Genomic DNA, 15,382 nt, shown 5'->3' on the forward strand with positions numbered 1-15,382 from the left:
TGTGTGCTTTGCATGATAAAGGTCAATTTCCGATTATTTATTTCAAATTTGAATGTTTAACATTAGGACAAGTGTGCTTGATATTTGGATAGGCCGAGTTTTAATTTTCGTGATATAGATAGAGGCTTCTTAGTATTATGTTTACCGCCTCATGGGTAATCAAGTTCTGGACTTCCAAGGTTTTCGTACTATTCATAATTATTTCTTTATTTAGTGACATTGCATGTCACTTCTCAATATAATTCTCCTTGTACTGAGCCTGGAATCCAGCAACATCAGCCAAGCGTCTGAACCGTATAAATGGACTTGAAACTGATTTTTTGCGTTCCTAAAAATGTCCTTGGCCTTCAGTGAAACAGTGTCACATGACGCGGCCTTATCTGATTTTAATCAGAGGTGGAATGCTGAATCATCCAGTAGCCTTCGTATGAACTGTGCCCTTGGGTCCAGGGCCAAGGTATGTGCCGAGGGTGTGATGCTTGTTCGAAAATCAAACATCTCTGAACATTCAGTTTTTTCCTGGGTGAATTAAATACTGTTATTAGTTCTGCATTAAGAAACGAATATCGAATCATTTCCTACGGTGCGAAAAATCAATTTTTTTTTTTTATTTTGCACTTTACTATGGCGTTTTATTAAAAATCAAATACATTGAGTTCTCTAGGTTATTTGTCCAAAAACTGAAACGACAGATGCACACTTAGCTCAGTGGAAGTAATCGGAATCTTTTTTTCTATCATAACTAAACATGCATAATAATAAACTCAGTAGATTTTCTTTTTTTGTCTCTGTTTCTTAATCAGGCACCTGAAGTTTGTTTGTGTCCACAGGGAAGCAAATGGAGAAGAGGCCTGATGTACATCAGGAACGTGGTCCAGAGATTCTGGGCCTGCACCGCATCTACATCCAGACCCGACAGGAGAAGCGCATTCACTTCACCGTTGGAGGACAAGCCTACCTACTGCCCAAGACCTCTGTCGTCATCAAGTGCCCAGTTCGCAAGTTCCAAAAGCTTCACATCGGGTGGGAGAAGGACGGCCGGCCTCTTGTCAGGTCCAGACGGCTGGGGATCACCAAATCAGGCTCCCTGAAAATCCACAGCCTGGAAGCTAGCGACATTGGGGTCTATCGCTGTGTGGCAGGCCAGGCCACAGAGACCTTTATCCTTAAGCTGATTGGCAATGACGACAGGCTACTCAAACCCTCCGATGGGAGGAGCCAAATTCTGGAGCGTCACAGTAGCTTAGCCAAACTGGAGCCCAGTGAAGCCAGCCATCTGGACGAGAAGTGGAACCGGATGAGTAAGATGTGGCAGAGCTGGAGCAGAAAGAATAAGTTTTATTTGGATGACAGCCAGGCCCAAGATCGGCCCTTTCTGAAAGTTCTTGGCAGTTACTTGACAAACTCCACGGAGCCCAGCCACCCCCTGCAAGTACCAGACAAACACCTGGAGGCCACAGTGTTTCAGGGCGCCTACAGCTTGGAGCCAAAGCAGTTTGAGGAGCTGGTGAGAAACATCAGTCAGCTAACAGAAAACGCGGATGTGGCCGAAAGCCTGGCCTCCCAGCTCATCCGCAAGCTGATGTCAGAAGCATCCGGGCCCCAGGCTGCTACAGAGAAATGGGCTGGGCCATTTGAGAACAGCGCCCTAAAAGCAAAGCTCACAGACAAGAACCACAGCTCATCAGAACAGGCTCATGACAATGGCAAAGAAAGACAGGGGAAGCCCATCATCATTCGACAGAAGCAGAACCCCCTGATGACCTTCCAGAAAAGCATCAACATAAGCATCGGGAGATCAGCCTTTTTGACTAACACAACACACAGTGTGTTCCTGCTGTGTGCCGCCTGGGGTGTGCCAAAACCAAAGGTCACTTGGACCAAGGATGGTGTCCCCTTACAACATACAGAAAGGTACAGAAATCATGCAGAAAGTTTTTTAATATGTCACATCTGTGACTCATATTGGAAGTAACAGTTTTGTTAGTTCAAACACCTTTAAAAGATGTAAAGTCCACAACGGCAATGCTTTTATGCTCAGTTTTGACCTTTACTTGCAGTCCTGTTTAGGTCTACTTCTTGAAAACTGCTGATTTGTGCATTGAAATAGTTTAATATGTTTAATTCTCAAGGCTAGGAACGTGAAATACTCAAACAGTGGAAAAGGCAAAACAGAGTCTACAGCAAAAAGACCACTTTCCAAACATGGAAAGAAAGCCTTTCTCAGGAAGCCATAATTATGTTTGAGCTGTTGACATTATAACTGATATATTATTATATATAGGTATATAAAATGAAAATGGATTTTCAGGTATTTAATCATCATCTTCTGTACACGTTCATGCAATGATAGTGTGAAAGTGCTGAACGGTTTTCAGTTAGTGTTGTAGATGATATAGTTTATTAACTTTGGCCACAGTGTGGTAATACAGTAATATTCCTTTGGATTCTCTCATGCCACTCACAGCCTCCTGGTGAACTTTGCAAAAGGGTTGTGATATTGAATCACCATTGTAGATTGCTGCCCTTGAGGAACTCTGCTGAGATCATTGTAAATGTACTTTTGTTAAACTATCCATAATTGAATCCACCCACGCAGTCACTAGGCATTATCTTTCGAACTTACTGGAGATGTTCTTCCAGAATGAAAGAAATCAAGATTACACAAATAAAGACTCTTGTTGCCAGCAGCAGTATCAAAGGCCAAGTACAGGCAAGACATCAAGAAATCAGGGACGAACTCCATCTACACTGTCCCCCCTCTCCGAGCTCATATATTCCCCCATTCAGTCCCATCAATGCTTCTGTCTGCCTCCAAGTAATTCATATGAAGTATAACAAGGCAACAACTTTTTGGCATATGTGGAAAGAGTTAGAAATGGTAAAAATATTAGAACAAAAGCAGTCAAACATGAGGGGTAAGCGAACTGCAGGTTCCAGATTCTCTGGCTAGAATGTTCCATAGCAGTGAGATGAAACATTGCTTTTAAAGTTTGCATTGTTCTTCTTTGAGAGCCCTGGCATCATGACAGTGCAGGGGCTGTTTGCACATGGATTACCATGTCATGAAGGCTGCTGGTCAAAGGGCTCTTGCGCTTTCTGTCCGGTTTTGTCTCCATATCCTCACGTGTCCTTAATTTTTAAACTATGATTAAAAGGCCTCCTTCAGAGAGTTGGTTTCCGACATGGCCAAGCAAAACACAGCTCCTCTAGCTGCTGTTAAAATGAAGGTACAACATGGATGGGTTGTGGATTTGGAGAGCTGGAATACTCCCTCGGTTCCAGTCGATTCCATGCTGTTTGTGCCAGTCACATTTCTGCGTCTCTCATGATCTCGAATCTTCTTTTACATTTGTCTAACCTCCTTCGGATTTCAAAGTAGGTTCCAAAACGGCCCCAATGTCTGTTAATCCCTTCAGTAAGAAAGAAAATAAACAATCCTGTCTGAGAGAATTTCTCGAGCAATCAAACTATAGATTCTGTAACAGTGAAATGTGAGTGTTAATGTTAATGTTCTTCCTTCTTTGCTGGCGGGTGGGAGGCTTCCTGAATGCAATCTGAGCTATCACAGATTGATATTTTTTTTGCTTTGCTGGTTACCTCAATTCTGTTTCACCTGCCTGCTGTAAGCACTTACAATAACTGAATTAGGAGTTATGGCGCATTGAAAACACTGCTTCAAGCTAAACCTATATGTTGCTACATGTTACCAAGATATGAGTCTAGAACATGTTGGGAGCTTCTGAATAACAATACAGTTTGTGCTGTAGATACTCTCTGATAATCTTATGACATTTTCAATAAACAGTTTTCTGCAGAAATTGTTCCCATGATGTACCTTCAGGATTTTAGGGAAGCCAGTGAATTTTTGAACTGTGAAGTGATGTTTTTGCTATGACTTTCATGCAGATTTCCCGATGTTCTTCCTTCTGTTGTGGACATATGTGCCAACACTGGAGCTGAGAATTTCTAATGAATGAATTACTTAATATGTAAAAGTGCTCTCTATAAAAACCTTGCAGCCTTATTACTGGAACAGAGTCGATATCCAGTGAATTAAAATGATAAGCGTGCAATACTTAAGGTTTTACTCAAGTAAGAGACCCTGAACTTAAAAGAAATTAACTTCATGATTGAGGGGAACCTCTGTAGGATACATGTGAAGCCCTTTTTACATCGGGTTTTCCATTGTTTTCTCTATTCATTTATTTCCAGCCATTCTTGCTAACCGATGCTTTCCGTATTAACTGCTCCATGTTAACTTTGAGCATGCAACTTGGAAAAGATCCTCAGAATTCCTTGTCAGGAGCTCTTCCACTTTACCGCTGCAGATAGGAACATGATTCTTTCTTGGCTCTGATTGCACATTGTGGTGTCCTTGAGTAACTTCTAGTCTGTACTCATCTGTTGGAGGTCAAACAATTGAACTTGACATTTCAAGGGAAAAAGTACAAAGCAAATTATAAGAATTTATACCTAAAATTTGAAAAATTTGCGAGTAATTTTACATTTTAGTAGATTTTAATACAGTTTTGATCAGTGTAACAGTCATCATGAACTACAATAGTCATCATGTATTGTATAATATTCCATGAGAAATAGACATTTCTTTTAAAAGTCAGGGAACGTCTTATATCTCCATATATTAGAATGACATTACTCCTCCATGTCATGTTTTAGGTATTGTAAAAGTTGATTCCTTTCTTTGGCAGTCTAAGGGTCTGACAGGTCCTGTTTGCTGCCGAGACCAGCTCCAAACGGAAGCCTTTGATGAGCTGTGGGTGGAGCTGGCTGCTCTTCCTGGGCTTTCACTTCACATATTTCCACATGCTCTGTGTCCGTCGGGCCGTCTGAGAGCCTGCTGAGAGCTCATTGCACCTCAGAGGGCCGTAAAGCACTGCACGGGCTGGAGAGCTCAGGCCATCTCCCACACCCACGTCCCGTTTTCGAGAACCTGCAGCCTCGTGAAAGATTGACGAGGAGCTGATCTTATGGTGCTCTGTGAACTTGAATCGTCAGGCCCAGTCTGAGCCAGGTTGAGAACAGAAAATAAATACTAAAGAAGTTTTGTACCGCAACCAAAAATGTTCTCTTTTTTTCACTGCCACGAGAGAAATGCTGCAGATGTCTTGTCCTGGTTGGGTGAGTGACGGTAGAGCGAAATAAAAAAGGAAGGTTTTGTTATGCGTTACTATGCTATTTGGGAATGCTCTCTGTGTTCCACCTCTGTGCAGCCAGGGCAGATTTACAGGGCTGGTGAAACAACTTATAATTTGGAAACGCGAGGAGGCTTTTATTATCAGTCCAATCACAGATGAATGGTCAGCTGTGCTTCAAAACTGCATCTGAGTCCAGTCCGTCGGGCCCACTAACTCAAACAGTCTCTCGTTTGGGCCGTTTCTACGAAGCTGAGAAACCTCTAAGGTGCTTTATTAGAGTTTCTTCAGTCCAAAGGCCCACAAATGGCTCCACGTTTGAGGTTCAGCTCTCAGGGGATGGCCTGTGGTACATTCAATAGCTTGACCATAATAAATATACCGTAATTGCACACATAAACACCTTATTGAAAGAGGCTTACAGTCATTAAGTTATTACATGGGTCTCAGATTTGGATGGGAGTTTTCTCTGCAGGAGCAAAGCACAGTTTAGTCTAATTAAAGCGTGGCAGACGTTCAGGAAATGAGAGCTTTTAATTGTTGATTTGTTAATAATATTTTAAAAAATTAATGTCTGGGTTTACATACAGTCTAAATTACAGGATCTAAATGGATCTCACTGAGCAAGGAAAGGATTCATGTATGCGGTAGTTTTTTGATTCCAGGCTGTAATGCTCCATATATATTGTTGTTTTAACCCCAGTATGACTCACGTAAGGGAATTTGTAGCCAGTTATTTAATGTACTGTGTGCGTGTCCATGAGAATGACTAGATGTAATTCCACACCACTTGAAAAGTTGTCTCAGTGATGAGACAAGTCTACTATGTTTCTCAGGATATCTTGGGACAGCGCTGGAGGACTGCGTGTCTCTGAACCCAGCCTGGGAGATGTGGGAGTGTACGGGTGTACGGCCACGAACGAGTTGGGCTCTGACTCGGAGACCTCCCAGCTGCTGCTTGCTGGTGAGACCCCTGCACACCACTGCCCCTGCTCTCCCTCCACAAGACATAGTGTGTATGGGGCCAAACTGTTTACCGCTACAGTGTGAGATGGGCTGGAGCCGATTGCCCTCCTGGAGCAGGAAAGACACGCTGATCTTTGTGTTTGTTTGCAACAGAGCCCCCAGAAATCGCAGTGTCTAAGAGGGAAGTGTCGGACCTGGAGAGCCGCACCGTGAAGGCTGTGGTCGGGGACAAGGTCACGGTCTCTCATGGAGCTGATGTCACCCTTGAGTGTCCTGTGACAGGTCTGCGAGCGTGAACTTGATGCAGTCATGAAACAAGGCTTCTTGAAAATCTGTATTTTACCGTGTTTTAGCTGTAAAATCTGGGAATGGCTGAGCACGGATCAACTGCGATTACGTCCTTTTCACATACAAAGATAAAATATGAAAATCACAGAAAATACCAGAATTACACGAAAATGTGTCATCACAAATCGTTTTCTTCGTTTTACTCTAAAATTGTTTCTCCCTAATCATTTGCAGATGTTATCATCTATGGGGAGGGGGTATGTATGGAGTGTATGATTGAAAGGAAACGAGGAAAATATGATCAAACAAACCTTGGAAGGCACATGGTCATTGCACTTCTCGTTTCCTTAGCCGATGGCATTTATAAGGACTCTCCCTGATATGCGCATCACGTTGACTCAGACCACCGCTAACTTAAGAAAAAACGCACTGCGGACAGTGGATGCGGCCCCAGTTCGTTCAACCCATCGCTGCCAGACATCTATTCATCACCCTCATCATCAGGGATGTGTGAAAAGCACCTGTTGGCCAACACTGCTGTTCTAAAGTCTCGGCTGGAACCATTTTGCAAGAATCGCATTTTAGGGAGGCCCTTTCAGCGCTAAATCAGTCAGTGATATAATGGAGTGTTTAAGAGAAAAACAGGATGGGAGACTTTAAATGGTATAAATAACTTAGTTTTGTGCCGTTTTTAACAGGAGCAAGTGAACTGATGCAATAAATTCTCCTTGGCAGTGTAGTTTGACTGGTCCAGCACAGTACTACTGTACTGGGCAGTTTTAGCTCTGTGTGTTTGTTTCCCAGTTGGATGGGATGAGAGAGGCTGGTGCTCTGCCCCAGGTTCTACGTCTGACATACTGTAAGTCAGCCGGCAGGGCTTCTGATGGACACGTTTCCTCAAACTTTTTGTTTTCTCGCTGTCTTTCCTCATACGGTTGCCGATGCGTGGCACTGTCAGATGCCGGCCGTGCCCGGGTGGCGCGGCGTTGGTGGCGCGGTGGCGCAGCGGTGGAGCAGCGGTGGTGGCGCGGTGGGTTGGACCGGGTCCTGCTCTCCAGTGGGTCTGGGGTTTGAGTCCCGCTTGGGGTGCCTTGCGATGGACTGGTGTCCCGTCCTGGGTGTGTCCCCTCCCCCTCCGGCCTTATGCCCTGAGTTGCTGGGTTAGGCTCCGGTTCCCCGCGATGCCGTATGGGACAAGCGGTTCAGAAAATGTGTGTGTGTGTGTGTGTGTAATGCCACACCTCTACCCCCCTGAGGCACAACAGCTTAAGCACACTGAAGAGAGATGAGCCCTTTCTTTCTCATTTCTTTTTTAACATAACCATGCTGACCAGCGTGAGTAACAATAAATTCCTTCTGATTTGTGATGCTGGGAAGCTGAAAGGTTTCTAGGTTTGGGGTCTGGGGAAATCAGAACAGGTCCGGTGGGTAATGGCCAATGCTGAATCATCCTGCACCGATGGATACGGAGAGGAGCTCATAGCTGTCTGCCGTACCTTCAACAGCGCTCCTCAGTATTGCCCTCCAGGACTAAAATGGAACAAAATATGTTTTCCATGAATATGCAGCACAAAAAGATTTATAAACTGATGTCTAGCTTTTCACGTTTTGGACCTGAATTTGAGATGTCTGATCAAACTGCGGGGGGTGCAGTGGCGGAGTGGGTTGGACCGGGTCCTGCTCTCTGGTGGGTCTGGGGTTTGAGTCCCGCTTGGGGTGCCTTGTGATGGACTGGCGTCCTGTCCTGGGTGTGTCCCCTCTTCCCTCCGGCCTTACACCCTGTGTTGCTGGATTAGGCTCCAGCTTGCCGTGATCCCGCTTGGGACAAGCGGCTTCAGCAAATGTGTGTGTGTGTGAGTGAGATGTTAAGGCAGTCAGATGTGTTTATGTCTCTGTCTGTAGCAGGTGTCCCCCAACCCACAGTGAATTGGCATAAAAGGGAAAATGGACTGGATGGGAACACAGTCATGTTGTTCAACGGCTCCTTATTTCTCCGCAACGTTTCTGTGGAGGGTAATGGGACGTACTCCTGCCTGGCCTCCAATCCATTGGGAACATCTGTGGCATCCAGCCTTCTCCTTGTGTCTGGTGGGTTGCACGGTGCTCACTGGGTTTTTTTAATACATGGCATTCAACATTCTCTGGATCAAGTCTGACCTTACTGCTAATAAGTTATCTTGACATTCTTTTTTCTTTGAAATTCACTCCTATGATGGTCAAATGTGTCAGGATGAGAGGTGGTATATTGCTAAAACCCAGAGTGAAACTAGCTTCTTCCACATCCAGCTGGGTGGTAGCATCACTCGATCCATATTTTGGATCACAGCTGGTTATGAACTATTATTATAGAGTTGAACTCCTCTCAAGATGCTCTCGTGGTTGTTCCACTGCTGATCTTTCGCAGTGCTCTCTGTTAGTTACAGCTCCTTAAAAGGCTGTTGTCAAACCTTTCAAAAGTACCTGCTCCTCTTAATAGAGGATAGTAAGTGTAATATCCAGAACTATTTCCAGAGCTCTGCTCTCAAATGAGTTTGATAGAAAGCTGTTAGTATCCATAATAGTCTTGCCCCATACACCCCAGAGACATAAGGTACTTTGACAAGTACAAGCATACAGTATTATGGCAGTTACATTTCATATTATGAAATATTGCCTACTACAAAGTCACATTTTATAAAAATGTGACAAACAGCCAAAACGTCTTTGGCCTTAGAATTCAGTAATAATACACTGAAGGTAATGAGTAGGTCTGTTTCTAGGGTTTTGGGTATAAATGTAAAATGAAAGGGAGAGGAAATATAACCACAGTTGTTTTCATGACCAGATCCAAGGTTCGCTCAGAGGAGCTTCATGCACAGGGATGTGGGTAGGAAGACGGTGCTGATGGCATCTCCAGTGGGCAACAGTGTCACCGTGAGACCCGGGGAGCTCCTGCGTATCGGTAGGATCTTTCACTCTGCTCTCTCCACCAGGGAAATGCACTTTTACAAGCTTACATCCAGTGCTCATAGTACTTTGGGTTGTTTACAGCACACATCCGAGTGTTTCCATACAATGTGTTAGCTTGACTTAAACAAAATTATATAACTTTTATCTTCATTTACTTGTATATCTGGGGGAAAAGGAATATTTCATTTACATAATGTGTATAGAACTGCGAACTTACATGAAGAGGCTGTGTTCTCGTGTTCTGCTGTGGAGAACTTTTTTTCTTTGCCAGTTGTACCTGATTATTTCTGGCTCTCATTATAATCAACAGTCTGAAAGCAAAAAAAGGCCTTATAACTCTGTTTCAACACTGAGTCATTGCTCTTCCTGACCAATTAATTATGTGGAGATGATAAAACATTTTTACTGCACCCACTCGTTGTAGCTTTGAGGGTCAAGACAGCTGATGAACTCTTTCTTTTTAAAAACCTGGACATATTCTCCTACTTATTGGTGCTGCTCACTCGGTATCCGACATAAAAAACTGAACTGTTCAAGAGGACCGTTTTTTTGCGTAAGACCACACAGCAGGCCTGGCCTTAATTTGAAATATGGCGTGAAAGGAATTTATTGTTAGCAAAAGCTTGAATCATTTAAACAGCTGAAAATAACTTCCATTTTGGAGGGCTAGCATGTTGACAGTAATGTTTTTTATCATTTCAAAGATATTCTTACACATCTTAGTTTGGTTTTGTGTTCTTGCAGGTTCTGTTTCAGTTTTGCGTTTCATTTCGTTGATTCAGCAGGAATCATAAAATAACGGGAATACTGAAACTGGGTTTATATTTTAACTCATGCTAGTAACGTAGAGGGGGGTGCAGTGGGTCGGACCAGGTCCTGCTCTCCGGTGGGTCTGGGGTTCGAGTCCCGCTTGGGGTGCCTTGTGATGGACTGGCGTCCCGTCCTGGGTGTGTCCCCTCCCCCTCCAGCCTTGCACACTGTGTTGCCGGGTTAGGCTCCGGCTCCCCGCGACCCCCATATGGGACAAGGTCTTTCAGATGGTGTGTGGGTGTGTGTGGTAATGTAGAAACTGCGACCTGGAAGAAATACACTGGAACTAGTGTGAGCTGCTCTAGCTAAATAATTGACTGAAGGAGTAGCACAGAAAAAAGGGTATTCTAAGCACTCTTCTCAGAAAAGTTTCTTGGTTCTGGGGAAGGCATGGCTGTTATTGCAGTCACTATGAGTCCTGGTGCAGCGCCTGCGTACTGAAAGCCAGCCCAGTAGATGGACGGAGACACTGAGGGTAATTGGTACTGTATGTGCTAGGCTGCAAGCTTACTGCAGTATTTATGGCTGAGCAGCATCTTTACCTTCCCATTTCTACACGCTTGTGCTCAACCCCCTGCCCCAGTGTGTCCTGTGCCATCCAGCCACACCGGAGCCATCAGCTGGGCCTTCCGGAACCAGACTCTGGCGCAAACCCCTGGTCTGCAGTACAGAACACTGCTCAGGGGACGAGTGCTGGAGGTGAACACGCTCTTTGGCAGTTTTGGGGGTCGGTACACATGCCGGACCTCCACGGGTTCACAGCCGGTGTCTGCCTGGGTCCACGTCCGCCAGGAAGGTCAGTTTTCTGCGCAGCCATACAAAAGGCAATCCCTTTAAATGGGTATTTTTGCAGGAATCACAGAGACAGCCACTATGTTTTAGGTGCCTTGGATCTTTATAGTTCACTAAACAAAGGCTTTGCAGCAGTCACAAAGTGTTACGTATTTTCATGGTACAGTTGGTAATTGTTATGCTCAGTTGCAGCAGGACAAGACATAAAATGTCTGTATTTTCTACTTTAGGGAAAAGAAAATGTCAGAATAAGGAGAAGCTAAAACCATTTAAAGAGTAAATCCTGTAATTCTTTTCATGCTTGAGGAAGAAAATAGATAATAGATCCAAGTCATAATTATATTTTGAAATACAGTTCTTTTTTGTGGCTTGCCAAGACCTCTTGGACTTAGTTTTATTTTTTGTTAGAGATCCATAGTTCTTATAACCAAAGCATGGAGGGTTCGAGTCCATGGCTAAAGGAGAAGAACGTGTATTCAAGCAACACTTTATATGATACTCTCACACTGTTTGTCTAATGTCTGAACAGGCACGTTGACTTTTGCAACGAGCTCAGATCCAACATGTGATTGTTGTGCTTTGTGTGTGCGGTGAGCAGAATTTGCGTGGAAGCTGGCCGACTGGAGCCAGTGCAGTGCCACGTGTGGGAATAGGGGCACCCGGTCCAGGGAGGTGCGCTGTGTCAGCTCAGGGGGCGAGGAGGTAGCCCCGTCGCTCTGCCGTCACCTGTCCAGGCCCGTGGCGAGGTCTCAACCCTGCAACATGAACACCTGCCCACCGAGGTGCCGGCTCTCCCCCTCCACCTTGCAGCGCAGCAGTGCCAACGTAACATCCGTCCTGTGCGGCAGCCGACTGCCTTTAAGGAAACTCGAGAGAATGACTTCCTGCATGCTCGACATGTCCCGCCTCTCTTGACCCTCATGCAGCACCTTGAATTTATTCTCACTCCTGATGTCTGTGTTTGTATAAGCCTTGACCGCAGCACTCTGCGAAAAACATGAGTCAAGCTGTACTGTCCAGCAGGGGGGCTGTTTACACACCTTTCTACACCATCTCAACGGCTCAAGTGTCTTGACGGCTGCCCGGGTCCGTGCAAAGAGAGGACTGATTAATATCCGTCTTCTCAAGGTGGGCCAGATGCTATCGAAAGAACAGCAGAGTTGAGGCCTGTATGTAATTTTACAAAAATACAGGTCATACTGTGGGATTAAAACAAGTCTTGCTTGTCATTGGGTGCCTCTGCCAAAAAAAGCGGTTTAATATTCCCCGCGTGGGTCGACTTGCGCTTTAATCACAGTATCAATCTGTCTGTGAAACCGCTTAGCGTTGAGTCTGATCTCACGGTGGGGGATCTCTGTAGAGGGCTGCTCTTTGTTGTGGCCCCTGTGGGTCTCCCTACCAGCCAGCCCTACTGCCCCCTCCAAGGCCGCAGACCGCTGTGCTCTTTTACCGTGACACTCTCCTTCACTCACAGTGTGTATGGGTGTGTGTTTGTGCTTTTAAAGTGTTACAGCAAGGCTGCTCTCGCTCAGCAGCTCCGGCCGAAGGGCGACCGTGGCAGCAGCGGAACTCAGCTCGCGGCCTCTCGTCCCGAACGCAATCGCAGCAAATACAGCTGTGGCTGAAAACTCGCCGGGGAAACACATGCACATCTGGTTCGGAGCTGTGTTTATTCAAGGCAGCTTAACAAACCCACTTACTTTCGGCAAGGCGTCCTCTGAGCTTGGCTTGCGCCGTTAATGCAGACAGGATCAGGCACTTGAAGCACAGACATCATTAGTTTAATTTTTCAGATGTGCCAGACAAGGATTGGCTACTTCTTTGTAATGACTGCCAAAAACATACATGTAGCCAACGTTGCTGTTATAAACATTAGAAAATTGAACCTTAAAACGTAGATCTAGAGCACAGCTCTCATCAGTGTTCCTTACACTTCAGTTATGAAGGGATGTCATGCCCTCTAATTTTCTGAACCACCCTGTTCTGAGGACCTTCGCACCTCTCACATGCAGTGCTGCGTGAAAGTATGTGAACCCTACAGAGATGGTCATCGTTCTCTTTAAACTTATAATACCTTAGATATGGTAAATAAATCTTGAATCATGAATAAATGATTGATTTACACACCCGATTCTACTTACCTCCTTGTATTAACCAGTGCAACTTGGGCTTCACTTACTGTTGCTCCCGCACTGCTTGTGTTTTTCTACTTACACACATGATTTCCTCTAAACCAGCATATTGAATTACTCATTGCGCACCTGTTATGTCAGGTGACCAAGACTGCTTCTGACTAAATAACGATCCTGGGGTAAAACTACAGGAAACAAGGGGTTGACATGCTTTCAAGCAGCTTTCTATGGATCGTCCGAAAGGTACATTTTAGTGAATCCGGTTTGAAGGTTCTCTTTTGAGAATTACGATTTTTGGTGTGTTGGAGCAGCACCGGAGGCCATGCTAACGTGCGGCTGTTGCTTCACAGCTGGGTCTCCACAATGTGGTCTGAGTGCTCCACCATGTGTGGCCCTGGGTCCAGGCAGAGGCAGGTATCCTGTCAGCAGGTGTCCTCTGCTGGGACAGCCAGGCTGCTGGCCCCCTCTGTCTGCAAGGCTGCGCTCCGGCCCGCAGATACTGAGGAGTGCCGGTCGGACGCCTGCGTGTCTTGGTTCGCCAGTCCTTGGGGACAGGTATGTCTCAGCTCCCGCTTATAAGAGCTGCGGTGACAGTGAGTGACAGCGGCACCGACCGTGTCGTCCCGATGTGTTGCTGCAGTGCTCCGGACGATGCCTCGGCCCTGCCTTAGCTACGCAGAGCAGGCCGGTGACTTGCAGGCATCGCGATGGCTCCACCGTCCCGGACTGGCACTGCGACCCTAGGAACAGGTACGTCGTGGGGCTGCTACGGCGCACCGACCAGTACACGGCTTAGCAACTGGGAATAGCGCTTTGCTAATGCAGTCACACCATCGTAGCTGCGGTGGCCTTTTGGAATAAAAATGTGATAGCTCCTGGACGACCCTGTTAGCAACCGGCTGTAGGTTCACTATCTCTTTCCTTTTTTCTTCCTTTCCCTTCTTTTTTTCGTAGCAAGGATTTGTCTAAGTTGTTTTTATTCTCTACAGGCAGAGCCTTTGGTTCTATGCTTCAGTTCATTTAAGCACCAAGTACTATATCTTTCTTGGCTTTTTCTCGAGGAATTCTTTGTGAAATATTTGTTCTAGAGAATAACTTCCATGTGAATCAGAGTACAGTGCACCCCTCTGCTGCGAAGCTTTAACTTTATTTATTGGGGTTGTGCCTCGCCAATTCCATTAGTGCAGGAGTAAATCACTCAGTATGAACCGTGGTTATTTTGTTTTACGAGAATGATATGAATGGACTTGAGTATTACATTTGCTTCCTTTGCTGCTCTCATTCAGCTTTGCATGTTCTTGCTTTTTGCGTGCACGGCGAGAGCAGCAAGGGCGAAAAATTCCCACCGACTACAGCCTTTCGTAGCGCCTCTTCCCGAATCAGAGTGCGGTGACTCTCTGCTGTGCTCTGGTGGTGAGAGCTGGCATTCAGTTTGCAGGGGAATTCAGCAGCACCTTCACTCAAGCTACCATCCGCCCTGTGTGTGCTGCCTGTAGGCCGATGTCTGTGCGAAGATGCTCACTGGAGCGGTGCAGCGTGCAGTGGCGTACTGGCCCCTGGAGGGTGTGCAGCGCAGCCTGCGGCAGCGGGTTCCAGTCTCGCAAGGTGGAATGTGTCCACAGACGGAGCAGGAAGACGCTGGCTGACCAGCACTGCGCCTGGAAGCGCCGCCCCATCACCTGGCAGCACTGCAGCGCAACATCCTGCAGCAGTAAGGCTTGCATGGCCTCACGATGTCCGCTCACACGTCGTATACTTCCTAACGTTCCCACGAGACTGGGAGGTGTTCTTTCAAGCTTAATCCTGTTACCAACTAAAAAAAAAAAATGCCCGGGAAATTTATCACAAGCACAAATTGGCAAGATGCTTCACGTGGGCATTCATGATAACAGGTTACGGCACCCCACACACACACACTTTCTGAACCGCTTGTCCCATACGGGGTCACGGGGAACCAGAGCCTAACCCAGCAACTCACGGCGTAAGGCTGGAGGGGGAGGGGACACACCCAGGACGGGACGCCAGTCCATCACAAGGCACCCCAAGCGGGACTCGATCCCCAGACCCACCGGAAAGCAGGACCTGGTCCAACCCACTGTGCCACTGCACCTCCTCAGTTACAGCACCATTCTGAGAGAATTTCTGACACAGATATGTTGAAAGTGGCTGTACATTTCCTCCGGTCCCTGCTCGGTACACTGTATCTGACCTAGTTGTTTCTGTAGGTTCGCTTTCGATTTTCTGATGATAAAAATATTTATTGATGGCAGGCCGAAATATTTACTTATA

General features: G+C 46.0%; 1 protein-coding gene across 1 annotated transcript in view; it reads left to right on the forward strand.

Moving 5' to 3' along the window:
• The window catches only part of adamtsl3 (ADAMTS-like 3), an 81,276-nt gene that overhangs the window by 64,406 nt on the left and 1,488 nt on the right, over positions 1-15,382 (forward strand). Inside the window, exons 22-31 of the mRNA XM_018763271.2 lie at positions 831-1,914; positions 5,993-6,120; positions 6,276-6,404; positions 8,313-8,498; positions 9,235-9,351; positions 10,753-10,965; positions 11,560-11,743; positions 13,444-13,648; positions 13,734-13,843; positions 14,590-14,804. Of these exons, the coding sequence (XP_018618787.2) occupies positions 831-1,914; positions 5,993-6,120; positions 6,276-6,404; positions 8,313-8,498; positions 9,235-9,351; positions 10,753-10,965; positions 11,560-11,743; positions 13,444-13,648; positions 13,734-13,843; positions 14,590-14,804 (2,571 nt within the window). The remainder of the gene's footprint in view (positions 1-830; positions 1,915-5,992; positions 6,121-6,275; positions 6,405-8,312; positions 8,499-9,234; positions 9,352-10,752; positions 10,966-11,559; positions 11,744-13,443; positions 13,649-13,733; positions 13,844-14,589; positions 14,805-15,382) is intronic.

The sequence above is a fragment of the Scleropages formosus genome, chromosome 11 (genome assembly GCF_900964775.1).
Source record: "Scleropages formosus chromosome 11, fSclFor1.1, whole genome shotgun sequence".
Classification (NCBI taxonomy): domain Eukaryota; kingdom Metazoa; phylum Chordata; class Actinopteri; order Osteoglossiformes; family Osteoglossidae; genus Scleropages; species Scleropages formosus.